Genomic DNA, 18,149 nt, shown 5'->3' with positions numbered 1-18,149 from the left:
TCTCCTACCATTCTGTCAATGACTCTCAAGTGCTTGTCTCCAAGCCCACATTCCTAGTGGCTTATAGAACTCATGGGGTGAAATCTTGTCCAAAAGTCATGACGGATTTAAGGTTGAAAGAACTGACTGGTCACAGGGGTGTAAGTATATTAGAGGATGGCTTCCTTAAGCTGCACAAAGGATGTACTTCAGAGATGGCTGTAATCGTTTTTTACTAACTAGTGAAGAGGATCTCCTCACCCTGTCCTCACTCCCCTGTCCTGTCCAATACACTTCCTTCCACCTCCCTGGCCTGATGGTGCTCAACCCTGGGAAGAGGGCTGCATGAACTGACAGGTTGGCCCAGGTTTAAAGTACAAAAATCTTTCTTCTCCATGCTTCCTGTCTCAGATGACACGCAGTGAAGTACAGTGATTGAGAATTAGAGTTGTGGGGTCAGACAGACCTGGCTTCAAATCCTCCACGGCCACTTACAGCTATGTGGTCTCTCTAAGCTCAAGTTTCTTATCTGCAAAATTGGGATAGGGATAAATTATTGGGATGATAATACAAGCTCGTACTGTTTTGTTGGGAGAAGTGAATGAGATAAAACACTGAACACAGTGACTGGCTGATAATAAGCCTCAGTGTATGGTCGCCCTTAGGGTGATTTTGTAACCCTTTGTGTTTGAGGCAGCTGGTGAGCTCTGTAGCCCCAGGGATTACTAAAGCAAGGCCATGTCTTTGGGCTTGTGGCTTATTTATTTATTTATTTATTTATTTATTTCAGCTCAGCACATAGTTAAAGAAAAAAAAGGAAATAAAAGAGAAGAGAATTTCCACAAATGGTGTATCTGCCACCACTACTCATGTGGTATCGTGGGAGTTGCTTTATTTATTTATTTATTTGTTGAGACAGAGTCTTGCTCTGTCGCCCAGGATGAAATGCAGTGGTGCAATCTCAGCTCACTGCTACCTCTGCCTCTTGGGTTCAAGTGATTCTCATGCCTCAGCTTCCCGAGTAACTGGGATTACAGACGCGCATCACCACACCTGGCTAATTTTTGCATTTTTAGTAGAGACAGGGTGTCACCATGTTGGCCAGGCTGGTCTCGAACTCTTGACCTCAGGTGATCTGCCCGCCTCAGCCTCCCAAAGTGCTGGGATTACAGGCATGAGTCACCACACCCAACTCCCTGCTTTCTGTTTTTATGTCTTGTAACCTCACACAGTTTAGTTGGTGAATGACAGATTTTTTTGCCAGGCGAGGTGGCTCATGCCTGTAATCCCAGCACTGTGGGAGGTCAAGGATCTAGGATCACTTGAGCCCTAGAGTTTGAGACTAGCCTGAGCAATATAGTAAGACCCCGTCTCTACAAAAAATTTAAAAATTAGCCAGGTGAGGTGGCACACACCTGTGGTCCCAGCCACTTGGGAGGCTAGGGTAGAAGGTTTGCTTGAGTCTGGGAGTTTGAAGCCTGCAGTGAGCCATAATTGTAACACTGCACTGCAGTTTGGGTGACAGAGTGAGACTCTGTCTCTTAAAAAAAAATAAAGAAAAAAAGAAGGAGTTGGATTTCTTTTGTTCCCATATAATCCGTGTTTCCCAAAGCATATTCCCTGTCCCCATGAGTATAAGAATGACCCAAGGAGGTACTTATCTACAGCCTCAGAATCCCTGGGACAAGGCCAGGGCCTCTGACTTATAAGCTGATTCCCAGATCATTCTGATCAAAGTATAGCGATTTTTGACTTGCCGTTTATATCGTATAATCTAAAATTTGATTTTATATTTCCTTGTATTTATACGTGTGAGCATTTCTCCCTCACTTGGGTGATAAATTCCCTAGAGTGATAACCATATTTACTAATCTTCTTGTAACCCCACTAGTGTACCAGTGTAGAGCTCAATCCTAAATACATCATTGGGAGTTCATGAGAATATTTGACTGGGTTTAGCTTACCGTCTTGAAGAGTCCTGATTTGTCAATGCCAAAAAATTGGTAGAGACCTCACATTGAAAAGGCAATTCACTAGGACCCAATGTTATTTGATATACGATTGAGTTTTTAATCAATATTTTCTCATTGTCAGTGTGTTAGGTTTTCTTTTACTGAGTTTCTTGTACCAAGATACCTGAAGTGTTGACCGGAAAACAAAATTAACAAGTCCCTGCGAAGTGAAGTCCTTTCCCAGTTTGAATTTATAAAACAGAAACTCACAGGCCTTCCTGCCTTTCTGTTACAGAAAGCTGGGCAAGGCAAAATGCCTTTGTCCAAAATGGTTTCAACTTTAAACACATGAATTAAAATATGATTTCCATTGCAGGATCAGCAATGGTAGGTGCTAACTTTGGGAAAAGGAAGGATTTGTTACACTGTGGTGTTTATTCCTGACAAGTTGAGAGGTTTGCCACATGTCTTTATGGCAGTTTTCTTTGAGGGTCCATAAACGCCTTCTGGAATGCGGAAGTTCCACCATCAGAGTCCAGTGGGAGCTTTTCCAGGGCCCTAATGTCATTAACCCAGCTGCTTTGGTTGCTGTGATATGCAGTTATTTCTTCTACATTTAAAAACCAATTCTCTGATCTCTCAACCATTAACCATGTTTGATCTTTAATAAGATGAAAAATGTTTGGAATCTGAGTGTATAATCTTTGCGCTACTTGTTTCTTTTCTTAATTCACAGTAGCTTTTTCTTCCCCCCTTTCTCTTCTTTAGGATCAACACTCTGTGGTAGGCCAGAACACAGGCCCCAGTCCAAGTCCCAACCCCTGCTCAAATCCAAACACTGGAAGTGGTTACATGAACTCCCAGCAATCACTGTTGAATCAGCAATTGATGGGAAAGAAGCAGGCTCTACAGAGGCAGATCATGGAGCAGAAACAGCAGCTTCTTCTCCAGCAGCAGATGCTGGCTGATGTGGTAAAATTTTCTCTTGATTTCTACTGAACCAACCTGTTGACCTAACAGAGAGAGTTTATTCTTTTCGATCTATATTTACTGTACCTGATACATGACAGCAACAAAGGCGTCCTGACTGTAAGAGAGGATAATTCCATATATTTAGTGTACTGCAGGAAGAAGGAAAAAAACAACACAGAACTTGATTTAACAGCTGCCAGACACTAGGAATGCATGGCACCTCTGCTAACCAGCCCTGCCCAGCCCAGCCCAGGAATGTCTAGAACAACCAACATGGGCATTTGAATCAGGCAAAAGAAACCACTGTTGTTCCCCAGGCTTAAGGGGCCGAAGTAGTAAACTGAACTGGAATCAACTCAAATACAAACTGATTTTTGAGATAAGGAGTTTTAAAAACAGTTTTAAAAGCCAACATGGAGCCTCAAAACAAAGATTTGGCTTCCAAGATAAAGCAACTCACAAAGGGGGATTTTTTTAAAAAGAAAATATAAATATATTTCCCATTTGCATTGTATTTATTAGGTTGGTGCAAAAATGATTGTGGTTTTTTGCCACTACTGTTAATGGCAAAAACCGCAATCACTTTTGCACCAACCTAATATTTGCCTTTTTAAGGAAGATAAGATTGTGCTTCTCACACATTACCCATGCATTAGCCCTGCTTCAGTACTTATCTGCTCAGCCCTAGTTTCATTGTCTCCCTTCACACTATTTGGCCAAATGAAATAAGAAATAACCATCTCCAGGTGAGTAGAAGTAAGGTACACAGAAAAGAGAAAAACAAAATCAAATAATCTTATATTCAAGGAGCTTTGTAGTGAGAGTCAGAAATGCAGGGCAGGACACGTGTTATAAGTATCAGTAAGTATTAATTCGCAATGAGGGTAGAGCCATAAACAAGGCAAATCCTCTCTTTACCCTAAAGAAGCCTTGAGCCAACTGAGGATGTGTCAGATAAATTGGCCAATTGTAATGCATGTGATTAAATGCTATACTCTGGGAACTACTAGAAATGATTCAGAAAGAACATTCTATCTACTGAATATCTGAAAGTGGAGTAAAAGATGAGAGGAGAGTAGGAGGGTTATTTTAGCCAGAAGAACCAGCATATTCAAAGACCTAGGGATAATAAAGAATACTGCGTATTATGTCTGCCAAGGTATTGAGTGTGCACAAGAATGGGGAAGTGAAGGGTAAAGATGCCAGAGGTGAGAGCCGGGAGGGTAGGGCTTCAAAGACCAGAATTTACATTGAAAAGCAATGGAAGAGATTTTAAGGATTTAACACAAGGGGAAGCACTAGATTCAGATTTGCATTGTAGTAAAAGTATAAAAATAGAAAGGGAAAATGTAATAGAGAGAAAGACTAAATCCAGCCTGAAAAGATTGAGGATAGTCTCTCAAAGAGGTAGAATTTGACATTGATTTTGAAGGACCGTAGGATTCTGAGAGACAGAGTAGGTGGGGTCCACTGTTACAGGAGGAGGGTGGACCAGCCACCAAAAGGTGCAGGCTGGGTGTGAATTTGTGGGTTAGTTTGAGATTGCGTTATGAAATATTTAATCCCTGATTAAAAGTAAACACAGTATAACAATCACATTTTCTTACGGAATTACAAGTGGAATAAGTTTCATATTCAGGACATGTGAAAAGAAATAATGAGAAATAAATTTATTTGACCTGGACTAAGGGATAGTGAGAAATAAGATTACAGATGGCCTTGAGTACTGCCATAAAGTTTAAGGGAGTCACAGACTGGATCACAAAGTGACACAACTGGTTTCTTCTAGAAATCATAGTTTTGAAAACTCCAGTCCTCCCCCCGTTCCCTTCCCCTCCCACTTTTTATCCGTATAAACTAAAGAACTTAGAAACAAGGGCAATAGAGAGAAACATGTATGATCTAAGGTTGACTTACTGCGTACACTTTCATCACTACCATCAATACGACTAGTTTCATGAATTATAACACACACAGGTTGATTTTCAGCTCTTGTTACAAGGCAAGGAAGTGGTAGCATACACATTCCATACGGGTTCTGGCCTGGCACTGGCCTAACTCCCACTGGGCCCCAGCTGAGTCACCACTAGGACAGGTGCAAAGGGCAGTGGCATTAAACTGTGTGAGATGAATGAGGCTGCTGTTTTTGTGATTTTTAAAAACCATCCACATTTCTCTTTGTTTGGACACCATTGAGGGTGTCTGTGCTTTTTAGCATATCCAGGAAGAAGTGGTCTTTGATACCACTGCACATTAGCATATGCTTTGTGGTCCTTTGCAGTCAGTTGGCAAGGCCACATAGGCACCTAAATTGAGACTTTTTCTCATGAAAGTTTGTTATCCTTATTCTCTTTTATTCTCCTACCAATGAGGCACAAAGAAGGGACATGAATAGTACTTCTTACAACAGACATCATAATTACCAACACGCCTCGTGCACCTACTGTGTTCCAGGCACCAAGCTGGATTTTCACAGAATTAATAGGAATATGAGGGAAGTCCTATAATTATCCACATCTCACATTTTTACAGATGGAGAAACTGAAACAGAACAGATACGTATGATAACAAATGATTTCTATAATGGGTTTTCAGGTCCGAGAGATGGGGTTATTAGATGGGGTTATCATTAGATATTAGTTCATAAATTAAATTTCATATTGCAGAAAAGTAATCTCTGGAATGGCCTATATGTTTACACTTGCACAGAATGAGAATGTCATTCTTTTGCAAATGTAGCCATCTCTATTCAGTATTGCTGTCTCGTCTTTGCTGCTCTTCAACACAAAGGGACAACATGGAGGTTATGTCCATATGCAAGGTTATTACTCTAATTCATTTGTGAACAAGTAGTTTAAGAAACCTAAATTTCTGGAGATATACATATATACACACACACACACACACACACACATATATATGTGTGTGTATATATATGTATGAAAACCCTTTGAACAACAATTTAGCCCTCTGGTGTAGACAAGCCTGACCAACATGGTGAAATCCCGTCTCTACTGAAAAAATACAAAAATTAGCTGGGCATGATGGCAGGCACCTGTAATCCCAGCTACTCGAGAGGCCGAGGTGGGAGAATCACTTGAACTCAGGAGGTGGAGGTTGCTGTGAGTCGAGATCATGCCATTGGACTCCAGTCTGGGTGACAAAGCAAAACTCCATCTAAAAAAAAAAAAGTCAATAATTATTTTGCAATATAGTCTATGATGGGAGGTTAAGGACCTTCTCTCTATCTTTCTCTCTCTTTCTTTCTCTCTCTCTCTCTCTCTTTCTCACCCACACACACTCAAACACACACTCACACACACACACACACACACCCTGTCTTCTTCAGTATAAACAGTAGAAACACCTAATTACATGAGAAAGAATGACAGATGCTTTTGGAAAAAGGCAATTTCAGAAAGTCCCATGCTTGGTATAAAAATCAAAACTGTCATCCTATACGACAGTTTACAACAGGGCTGGTTGAACATCAACACATTTGGGTTCATGGAACATCTCAAGCTGTTTCTTAAACATTTAGGGGTTGAGCAAAACCAAAAAGCATTTCACCAACCACTTTTTTCCTTAATTTATAAACCTATGTTTAAAATAAATGTAATCCATATGTTTCTGATTCATTTACACTTAGCTCATCAAAATTGTGTTTTATATGAATTACTTATGTGCAAAAAAACTGTGTCTTTCAAGCTTTTTTCTTAGCAACAAGAATTTAAATTTGGTTTGTTGTTGTTTGAAGGCTTTTTCCCTCCTTTATAGTAGACTTATTCTACTAAGAAGGTCTGGAATTTGATGAGAAACTGAGAAACACATGGTTTAAGTCAGTTCTAAGTTAGGCAATGCACATTTATCCAGCTAATTTACCCATGTATCTATTACAAAGTTTTTTATTTGTTGACCTTTCTATAATTCCAGTGTTCTCTATCTACCTATGCTGATTATTTTTATCTTGAAAATTGAGGTTGCTTTGATGTGCATACAAAATTGCAGTGACGTAATTCTAAAAACTCCCTGATCCATACCAAAGAAGAAAAAAAGCAGCCCCTAATTCCCAAAGCTGATATGACGCTCACAGCCAAGCCATTTTGTTCTGTGCTGGGTATAAACAATCCTACAGATTGTCAACCTCAGACAGGGTTACTCTGAAACCATGATAAAATGAGGTAAAATAAGACTTCATAATTTTGTCTAAAAACAGACACAAACGAGGTCTCTGTGCAACCTCCAAAATGCCAGACACCCCAAATCTTGTTAAATGAATGATAGCTACTTCTGTATTCAGTTAGAATTGACTTTACTTTCTGACATCTTCCAATCTGGAACAAAGCCCCATTTCCTTAGACCCTCCCTAAGTCACTCAAAGTCCAAATCGTAGGACAGTCTTTCCAACATTCTCGTGCTGAGATACCTGTGACCCCTCGTGTTGTGTGTTCTTCCTTGCTGCAACAAGTCATAAACCCAACAGCTGTGTTCCTGGTGGTCTCCTGCTGAGGATATTCACATATTAAAAGAATGTCTCTATTTTTTTCTTTAGCTTCCAAACTCGCCTATTCTAAAGATCGAAAGGCTGATTCCGGAAGGAAGAAATGAGGGAGGCTAGGGAACTGTGCTTTTAGAATGGGGAGCTGAGAAACAGAGTAGCCAGGGGCCCTTATACTGTGCATCAGGGAAGAGCTGAGTTTTGGACTGAGGATTTGCTCTTGGTTCTACCACTGTGTGATCCTGAGCAGGTTACTTAGCCTAACAAGCCTTCCATTTCCTTATTTTTTAGGTGGAAATAATCATACCTACTTTTAAGAATTGTTTATGAGGAGGTAAAAAAAAGAGATAACATTGATATAGTGCCTATATCATTATCTGTTGGTCATCTCCTGATATCTCCTCCTACTTAGGGTTATTAGATTTAACAAATAAGAATACAGAATGCCCAGGTGTTCTGTATTTTATCTGAAAACCCTACTCCTACGCTTTCCCCACTCTGTGGGACCAGAACTATATGTAGGTACCTACCAAAGTATATCAGGTGTGCTACAACAAAAAATTAGAAATTAGAATCTTGAAAATCACAGAAATTTAGTTCTCATTGAAATCTAATTGCAAAATAAAGAAAATAAGAGTAGTTACTAAAACCAAAACACATGTTGAGTGTCATGGAGAAGTAGAAATGATACTTCCATATAGGAAGTTCATTGAAATTGAAAAGATTTGTCTCTGAATTAAGACTATGAAATAAGGTCATGATTTGTAACCCATGATTGCAAAATTGTTCTTTTCTGAAATATTACAAAATTTTACATGCATTTTCACAAGTGAAAAGGGAATGATACAATTTAATATGTTTTCATTTGTTCTCATATCATTTCTCAAGGAGAAAATGGCTCCACAAGATCAGATAAACCGACATTTGTCAAGGCCACCTCCAGATTATAAAGACCAAAGAAGAAATGTGGGCAATATGCAACCAACCGCTCAGTATTCTGGTAAGTGTTCTTAAAAAGTAGTAAAAATTATAGCTGTGAAAGGAAAAAACAACTTCAATTTTCAATAATTCCTTTTCCGTTTAACTCACATTTGATTATAATATTTTTCTTAGAACCTCTAACTCCCATTTGGCTTTCATACCAAGACTACTCTTAAATACGTTTTAGTCCTTTCGTCAGTTCTTGCTTAGCCTCACGTATTTCACCACTCTCTGGATTACCTCCGAGAATTCAAAAGAGCTAAATATTTTTCTGTTAGGTTCAATCATTCTCCTCCCAAAGATATATCTTAACCCAGGTAGTAGAAGGTAAGCTGACACTTCTCCCTCGTAGATGGGCACTTGTGTCGCTTTCACAAATCCCAGGCTTTTTTATCCACCGTTAAGCCCATCTCCAAGGTTTCCCCTTCAAAGACAAATGGTCCTGCCACCAAGGAATACTTGAAAAGCAAACTAAGTTTTCACAAAGTCTCTCAAAAACAACAAAGGTGAACCTCATTTAAATCACAAAGCAAATCTTCTTAATAGCTCTCTCAGTAAAAACTAAATGGTAAGTACAAAAGTCCCCCAAAGTCCCCCAAATTTGCTCTCCTCCCACTCATTAAACTCCAAAAGAACCTTTCCCAAACCGAGCCTATATTGCTCTGCCTTCTCCTATTCAGCATCTGTTCAATTCACTTCTGCCCAAAACTCTACATTTTCCGACGTAAGTTAAGCTTATCCTCCTGGGTTTCCTAAGTTCTCTGTGTCTTACCTGTTACCTTCATCTGTGCAGGAAGCCATAAAGAAGATTCTCTAAACAAAGAAAGACTGTGAACACCCCTATTTTATTAATATTTTGTGGTACTGTTAAGTGTACTTTTAAATATGTTTTCCTAACTCATTTAAACTCCCTCAAATACATACAACAGGTTGCGTCTTTCAACTAAAGTCGAGAATAGAGCTGGGCTCAGCAGCACGTGCCTGTAGTCCCACCTACTCTGGAAGCTGACGTGGGAGGATTGCTCGAGCCCAGGAGTTCAAGGCCATCCTGGGCAACATATGGAGACATTGTCTCTAAAAACAACTAATAAAATTAGTAATGGGATGTATGTATTCCACTCTCTAAGATAACTTTGCCTCAGGGCAAAAACAGGGTTCTCCAGTTGATTGTCCTCAGAGAGGTTGGAAGCAAAGATGTGGTTTTCAGTCATATGTTGCTTAATGATGGGGGTGTGTTCTGAGAATTGCGTATTGTTGTGCAAACATCGTACAGAGTACTTACACAAGCCTGGGTGGTCTAGCCCACTGCATACCTAGGCTGTCTAGTATAGCCGATTGCTCCTAGGCTGCAAACCTGTACTGCGTGTTACTGTGATGACTACCGTAGGCAGTTATAACACAATGGTAGGTATGTGTGTATCTAAACATAGGAAAGGTATGGTAAAATATGATTAAAAAGATTTTTAAAGGCCAGGCGCGGTGGCTCAAGCCTGTAATCCCAGCACTTTGGGAGGCCGAGGCAGGTGGATCACGAGGTCAAGAGATCGAGACCATCCTGGTCAACATGGTGAAACCCCGTCTCTACTAAAAATACAAAAAATTAGCTGGGCATGGTGGCGCATACCTGTAATCCCAGCTACTCAGGAGGCTGAGGCAGGAGAATTGCCTGAACCCAGGAGGCGGAGGTTGCGGTGAGCCCGAGATCGCTCCATTGCACTCCAGCCTGGGTAACAAGAGCGAAACTCCGTCTCAAAAAAAAAAAAAAATTTTTTTAAATGGTACATTTGCATAGGGCCCTCACCATGAGTGGAGCTTTCATTGAGTGTCAGTGAGTGGGTGGCTCATGAATGCAAAGGTCTAGGACATCGCTGTACACTACTGTGGACCTTGTAAACGCTTATTTTTTTAAATTTCTTTCTTCAATAGTTAATTTGTATGTCAATTTTTTTTTGCTTTGCTTTACAACTTTTAAATTTTTTAAACTTTGGACTTTTGTGATGGCACAGCTTAAAACAATCACATTGTACAGCTGTACAAAAATTTTTTTTCTTCATATCCTTATTCTAGAAACTTTTTTCTATTTTCTTATAATTTTTAAATTATTTTTAATTGACACATAATTGTTCATATGTTTGGGGTACAGTAGGATGTTTTGATGCATGGACCAGTGTGTAATGATCAGATCAGGGTAGTTAGCGTAACCATCACATCAAACATTATCATTTCTTTGTGTTGGGAACATTCAAATTCCTCTTCTCACTATTTGAAAACAGTATAAATTATCCTTGATTATAGTTGTCCGACAATGCTATGGAACACCAGGACTTATTCCTCCTCTTTAGCTGTAATTTTGTATCCATTAACCAACTTCTCTCTAGCTTTTTACCCCCACATCCTCCCCACCTCTAGAAACCACAATTGTACTCTCTACTTCTATGAGATCAACTTGTTTAGCTTACACATATGAATGAGAACATGTGGTTCTGTGCCTGGCTTATTACACTTAAAAATTTTATGATTTTGTTTTTAATTTTTAAGCTTTTTTTAAACTAAGACACAAACACACACCTACACACATTAGCCTAGGCCTGCCTGCACAAGGTCAGAATCATCAGTGTCACTGGCATCCACCTGTGCATCTTGACCCATTGGAAAGTGTTCAGGAATAACAACACGTGGAAATTGTCACCTCCTATGATAACAATGCCTTCTTCTGAAATATCTCCTGAAAGACGTGCCTGAGGCTGTTTTACAGTTAACTTTTTGTATAAGGAGAAGGAGTATACTCTAAAATAATCGACAGCATAGTAAAAAGCATTTACTATGACTTTTTTATATGATTTAAAAGGATAAAAAATGGTACATCTGTATAGGGCACTCCATGAGTGGAGCTTGCTAGACTGAAAGCTGCATGAGTGTCAGTGAGTGGTGAGTGAATGCATTTCATAATTATTTTCGAGTGTCTTCTAAAATACAGCCAGAGACATTTTTCAGGTCCATTATAATCTTATGGGACCACTGTTACACATGCAGTTCTTTATTGACCAAACATTGTTATGTAGTGCATACTGTACTTGAAACATGGTTTTTTATGCCATGGCCTGAGTGAGCTTTGGGAAAGCTGGGAGCCCTTTGAAATACTATACAAAATTCAAGGCGGATACTCATATAAAAGGATCCCAGGGATGGTAGTCTAGGGCTGGCTTGGTGGTGCTACAGTGTTACCCGGAATTGAAGCTTCTTTTATCTTTCTTTAGCATGTGGCTTCTATCCTAAGGGCTGCCCGGTAGCCACCACATCACTAGTCTCATATGTGTATTCCAGGTAGGAAGAGGAAAGAAAAGAAATCTGATTCCCTTAGCCAGAACGGATTCATCTGGACACCCCCCCAACCCACCCTATCGACAAGGGAGTTGGAGAAATATGGTTTTTCAGCTGAGCATGTTGCTCTGTTTCTAAAACCAAAGCTCTGTTTCTAAGGGACACATAGGGATTGGATATTAGGGTGGGCCCCTAGCAGTCTCTTCCATAGTCAATATTGGCGTTTCTCTAATGGAGAAATCCTTCGCATCCAACAGCTGACGCTCCAGTGGGTCAGAATCACTGTTCTAGAGCATCGCACTTCCCATGTCTTCTGATAATGAAATAAGCAACAAAACACAATACAAACTTTTTAAATTCATTTTTAAATTTTAATCTTGGTACAATAATGCTTACCTTTCCCAGATTTCGATATTAAAAATGGAGTATGAAAAGCCTGGGACAGTTTCCATCACCTGTTAGGAGGTTTTAAATATTAACTATTATTATTTTGTGATCTTTGTGGAAATTCTATTCTGGTTGTTTAAAAATATTGTTTGCCTTATAAACCTTCTTAGGGCATATTATTAAAATACAGGGTGACTACAGGTGATAGTTATTAAAACATCTACATTTTCTCCCACAGCATTTTCATAATATAAATTCCCTTGATATGAAACCTTCAGATACAAAGATGATGTTGCTTAATCTTATTGGCGTTGTGTGTGGTCTCAGTTACTGTTCAAGTGTCTCCTACCTGGCTCTTATCTCTCCTCATCAAACACTGCCCCCTACACAATACACTACACAGATAGAAGGAGATGCAAGAGACTGCTCCCGCCTTCAAGGGGTATGTAGCCTAGTTGGGGGCATATTTATAAATAAATAGCAAGGTTAGTGTGTTCATTATGCCCGCAGTCTTTCAGGATGTATACAACCTAGGTATCCTTGAGCAGCAGGGGATAGCCTAAGTTTACAGTTGCAGACATGCTCTGCCCATCCACTGACATCGTGATATTCTTAGGTGTGTTTAGCTCTGTATGTCTCAGAATCTCTGACTCTGGGCCTCTCTGATCATATCTGCCTCCAAAAATGTTTCCTCATGATGACTTTAACCTCCAGAAGTCAAGAAGATTTCAATGTGTTGATTCATCACTGTCTGTCGTGTGAAGCCCTTATTCCACAGTCTGTGGCTTAGACATTGTCCCATATTGTTGCAGAACTTTCTCCTTAGGTCAGCTAAAACCAGGCTCTCATGACATGCCCAGGAAAGATTAGGCTCGTGGACACATAGAAGGGTGAAGAAAAGTGGAATTTATCAGGCGAAAAGGAAAAATAACTCTCAGCAAAGCGAGAGAGAGTCCTGCTAGCAGGTGTCCCACCTCACAGATTGAATTCCCAGGTCACCACACAGGAACAGGAGAGGCCAGGCTCCTCCCTGCTGCAAATGGCACCAAGCTCCATCCCGTCCTCCCATTGCACAGGTGGGCATTATTCAGAAAAAAATCAGTCGGAAAAGGGCTTCATCTGGGACGAGCAGTCCAGTTTTTCAGCTTTCAGGCTGTTTTAGGTTTGAAGGCGGGGTTTTGCGGGGGCAGGGGTGAGACCCTTGTCTGCTTCCTGTCTCTATCAATATCCTCTCAGTTACTGACAGGCATCAGTTTAACTGGCAGGCACGTTGAGGCTCCATGGATTGCCCAATACTAAGTGCTAAATGAAAGATTCAAAGGGCAAATACGCCGGAGAGAGGAGGCTGGAAGATAAAGGAAAGCTTAATGGAGGAGCTTCAGCCTTAGCCTGATCCTTGAGGAAAAAGATGGGGCTCAGTGAGGGAGGGAAATGAGCAAAGGTGGCTCACAGTGCCTCGAGTAACAACTCAATAGTAAGTACACCTCCTGGAATGGAAGACTTTCTTTATGAAGATAATGTCTAGGGCACTGAATTCCAAATGTTTAAAGAGCTGGAGATTTACCCTTTGAACACTGGGAAGTGACTGGGGCAGCTCCTTGAATGGGAATGATTGAGATAAAGAATGAGACATGATTTTCAAGGCCATAGTTTGGGAATATTAATCTAGGAGCCATGTATAGCATTCATCTACACTTTCTTATTTGGACCTGGGGTAAACAGTAACGTGGATTTCATGAGAGCTGGCTAATCAAGATTGTAGTCTCTGGACTTGGAACATAGTAAAGCTAATTCCAAACGGAAGATTGACTATTACCTCCCTTCAATGACTTCAGAAGAGGAATAAAATAAAACCGAAAAAATAGAACTATTTTAGTCTGCTTTTTGTAATGTGTAAACTTTTGAACCAAAGAGTGACTTCAGGTGTTCCCTCCTCCCAAAAACTGTCTTGCTCCTTTTACAAAATTTATCTGATGATTATTTCGCCTGAATTGTCTTATACCTGAAAGCGGTTTCAGATTGATGAGTTATTGCAAAGTGCAATTACAGAGGAGATAACATACAGTTACAAACTAATACAATTCTCTTCTCTTTCTCAGGTGGCTCATCCACAATAAGCTTAAACTCTAACCAGGCTTTGGCAAACCCAGTTTCAACACACACCATTTTAACTCCCAATTCCAGCCTCCTGTCTACTTCTCATGGGACGAGAATGCCATCATTATCTACAGCAGTTCAGAACATGGGGATGTATGGAAATCTGCCTTGTAACCAACCTAGCACATACAGCGTCACTTCAGGAATGAATCAGTTGACCCAACAGAGAAACCCAAAGCAATTGATAGGAAATCAGAACAACCCTATGATGCCACGTCCACCAACCTTAGGGCCAAGTAACAATAACAATGTAACCACTTTTGGAGCTGGATCTGTTGGCAATTCACAACAATTGAGACCAAATTTAACCCATAGTATGGCAAGCATGCCACCACAGAGAAAGTCAAATGTAATGATCACATCCAATACAACTGCACCAAACTGGGCCTCTCAAGAAGCAACGACGAAACAGCAGGAAGCCCTGACACCTGCAGGAGTCCGCTTCCCGGCAGGTGCAGCTGCAGCCTACACCCCGAATCAGTCACTGCAACAGGCAGTCGGTAGCCAGCAATTTTCCCAGAGGGCAGTGGCTCCTCCTAACCAGTTAACACCAGCAGTGCAAATGAGACCCATGAACCAAATGAGCCAAACACTAAATGGACAGACCATGGGTCCACTCAGGGGTCTGAATCTCAGGCCCAATCAGCTAAGCGCACAGATTTTGCCTAATTTGAATCAGTCAGGAACAGGATTGAATCAGTCGAGGACAGTCATCAATCAGCCGTCATCCTTGACACCCAGCAGTTTTCCTTCATCCAACCAAAGTTCCAGGGCTTTTCAAGGAACTGACCACGGCAGTGACTTAGCTTTTGACTTCCTCGGCCAACAAACTGATAACATGGGCCCTGCCCTAAACAGTGATGCTGATTTCATTGATTCTTTATTGAAGACAGAGCCTGGTAATGATGACTGGATGAAAGACATCAATCTTGATGAAATCTTGGGGAACAATTCCTGAAGAAGAAAGGGGAAACAATTTACAACCTCCAGGCACTGAAAGGCAGTATTTTACTGAAACTTTGTAGAGGCCAAACTGCTGATGTTCAGGTAGACTACATGAAGATAACATGCTTAAAAACGAAGAGCAGAAAGTAACTGCAGTGATGAAAAGTTTGGTCCAAATTCTTGTTTTCAGTCTTACACCTGAAAGTAGGACATTGGGATCGCTTTTCCCTGTCTAAACTCCAGGACACAGTATCCGATTTATCCAAACAGAACTGTGATGTTGATGAGTAATTAATTGTGTAAAACAGCCTTCCCAAGTTTCTTTTTCCCTGAAAAAAAAAAAAAAGGTAATAGAACTTGTAGTTTATTTAAACCCATGTCATGAGGAGGTGCTAGTTCCAAGCAACAAACTCCTTAATTTGCGCTAATAGATAGATATGGTTTAACCTTTCCACTGTCTTTTCATTTAATTTTCCTGAAGCTTGCAGGATAGATTGACATGTTATTGATTTGTTTGGCATAACCAAACAATGTGCTAATTAAGAAAGAGTCAGAGAACCTAGAAAACAACCAGTGGATTGCAGAATTTCTTCCCCAGATTCACTCCTTACTTTTACAATTTTCCCACAATCCTATACTTCGGTGGGGTGCTGTGTCTAGTGATTAAACAAAAATATAGAGCTCTGCAATTTGATTTTGGCTTCCACAACCAATTTCTGAATCCATTCCAGTGAAATTTGAAATATAACAAAGACTTATCCTAATCATACTGAAATATCGGTGCACACCTATCTGCGTCGGATTTTACTTTTTAAAAACACCCACTGAACATTGCTATAAAGGAGCTTTATTTGGCTACAAATAACCTGGGAGCTTGCTTATTATGATCGATGCCTGCTGGTTTGTTCCCAAGATGAGTGAAACTAAGCCTCATCCTCCCTACTCACTTTGATGACTGAGGCTCGTTTATAAGAAAAGGACACTTGGAGACTAAAACCGAAATTAGAAAGTATCATGTTTTGGTTGGAGATAAGAACCAGGGGTGGCAAGTACCTGTGTGTACAAACATATTTCACGGGATTTGAAGGAAAGCATAATCAAGAGGGAAAACAATTTGTCCTTCATGGGACGAATTATTTAGATTTGGGTGGGCAGTGAGATGGAATGTGGTCTGTTCATTCTTCTGTCCCTGGTGTGACGAATCACTGCCACATGCTGGGTGGGCTCTTCACATCCAGGTTCTGTCCCTCAGGGCTGAGCACTATATCTGAGAGTTTCTGCTGAGTCAGTTAACCTCAGTGCCCACATACAGATCAGCTGTAAAATGGGGAAGACGTGTTTTGATTTGGAATGAATGCAAAATATCACTATCATTTTCCTGAGTACAGAGGAGCAAAGGTTATCTTCAGCCCTTTCAGTTATACACTCACATATTCAAATATCAAATGTAATTTAGCTGAAGTTATTTAATAACCAAGTCTTTCAATGTCTTTTCAAAACAAAAAGAACACACTTTAAAAATTCTGCAAATCTCTCTCCTAATCTTAATGTCTAGAAGCACTCTCCATCTGTTACACAATACCAACATCACTGGCCCAGAATTTTACCTGTGCTAGGTTGTAAATACAAATAAATTACTTGTTTTGTAAACTTTTGTAAAGAATATTTTGGTAGAAATACTTAAAACTTATTCTTTGGGTTATATTTATACATATGTGAAATAAATATACTATCGAAAGGTTATATTTTATACAAAAAGTAAATTGCTACCTTTTGTATGCTAATATACAAAGTTTTGTATAATATGATGGTTTATTTTTAGCTCTACACTTAAACCATAGGTGGTTGAGTGGGAACTTTTGAAAACTATCAAGAGGCTTGTTAGACAAATTTATATTCTGAAACCTCAGTAAGAAAGCATTCCAGGTTTCAACCCTCGTTTTTTGTCCTGCTCCCAAATTCTTTTTTAAACCCATAGTCCTCGTGTCTTTTTTATTATTCTGCTGTGCACATTGTATTGGTCCTTGTTGCATGTAGTCTACTGTGTTTTCCCATTTTATAAGACAGCGTTTCTCCATACAAAAAGAGATAAAATGATGTATATATGAACACTCTGATTGTATGGCTTCTCCGTGTTACTGTGTATATCTGCCAGCACTAACCAGTTACACTCTTGTGAGTTGGCTTATTTTCACCCTAACATAGAAAGTATGTTTTGTAATAGTTATCAAATTTAAGAGATGAAGCAATCAATGTTTGGATTTGCTTCTATCTTAATGTGAATTTCATAATTAATGTCTATTTATTCAGCTATTCATTAAAATACAGGATTCTTTGGGAAAACATGGTGTACTTTGTAGTTTCTGTTTGTTGGCAGCCTATTACCAAAGATGACATAATTTTCCTGAAAGCAGAGATAATGACAATTTGATAGGCATATTTAGCTGAAACCTTAGGATTTACAACTTAAGAGCTATTGGAATACAATCTGCCCTTTATAGAAATACCAGACCACTTAATTGTTGGCATTGTTTATCATCATGACATAGAGAGGAATTAGAAGTCATTTTTCTTTTCTATTTTAAGTCAAAGCTTAGAAAGCAATTTAAACAAATAATTCAGTTTTGGCTTTGTGTTAAGCCCTATGAAAATAAATAACTCCTCTGTAAGTGAATGAACTATTATTACCTGCATTACTGTAACCATACCATAATGGTAAAGATTTCAACTTATAAAACAAGTCTGTTGTATTGTGTATAATTTCATGTGTAAAAAACTGTTTTAAAAAATGCGGAAGTAGTTATCCTGTATGAAATCATACTTTCAGTTATTAACAATATTGTTGCTTCATTATATAAAATTCTGAGAACTATTCATAATAATGGGTACTTAAAGGCAAATTTAGTTTCTAGGAAGTTTCTAAGCAAATGAAATGTTGACTTGTCTCAGTGTTCTTT

The 18,149-nt window shown here is 39.5% G+C and overlaps 1 protein-coding gene across 1 annotated transcript in view; it reads left to right on the top strand.

Annotated features, from left to right (window-relative positions):
• The window catches only part of MAML2 (mastermind like transcriptional coactivator 2), a 370,306-nt gene extending 352,374 nt beyond the window's left edge, over window positions 1-17,932 (top strand). The window contains exons 3-5 of the mRNA XM_012454819.2: window positions 2,700-2,903; window positions 8,290-8,401; window positions 14,190-17,932. Of these exons, the coding sequence (XP_012310242.1) occupies window positions 2,700-2,903; window positions 8,290-8,401; window positions 14,190-15,205 (1,332 nt within the window). The 3' untranslated portion in view covers window positions 15,206-17,932. The remainder of the gene's footprint in view (window positions 1-2,699; window positions 2,904-8,289; window positions 8,402-14,189) is intronic.
• Window positions 17,933-18,149: the final 217 nt, after the last annotated feature.

This window comes from Aotus nancymaae, unplaced genomic scaffold (assembly GCF_030222135.1).
Source record: "Aotus nancymaae isolate 86718 unplaced genomic scaffold, 86718_ANA_hifiasm-v0.15.2.pri h1tg000012l, whole genome shotgun sequence".
Taxonomy (NCBI): Eukaryota; Metazoa; Chordata; class Mammalia; order Primates; family Aotidae; genus Aotus; species Aotus nancymaae.
The sequence above is the reverse complement of the archived record's forward strand: the minus strand, read 5'-3'. Positions and strand labels throughout refer to the sequence as shown.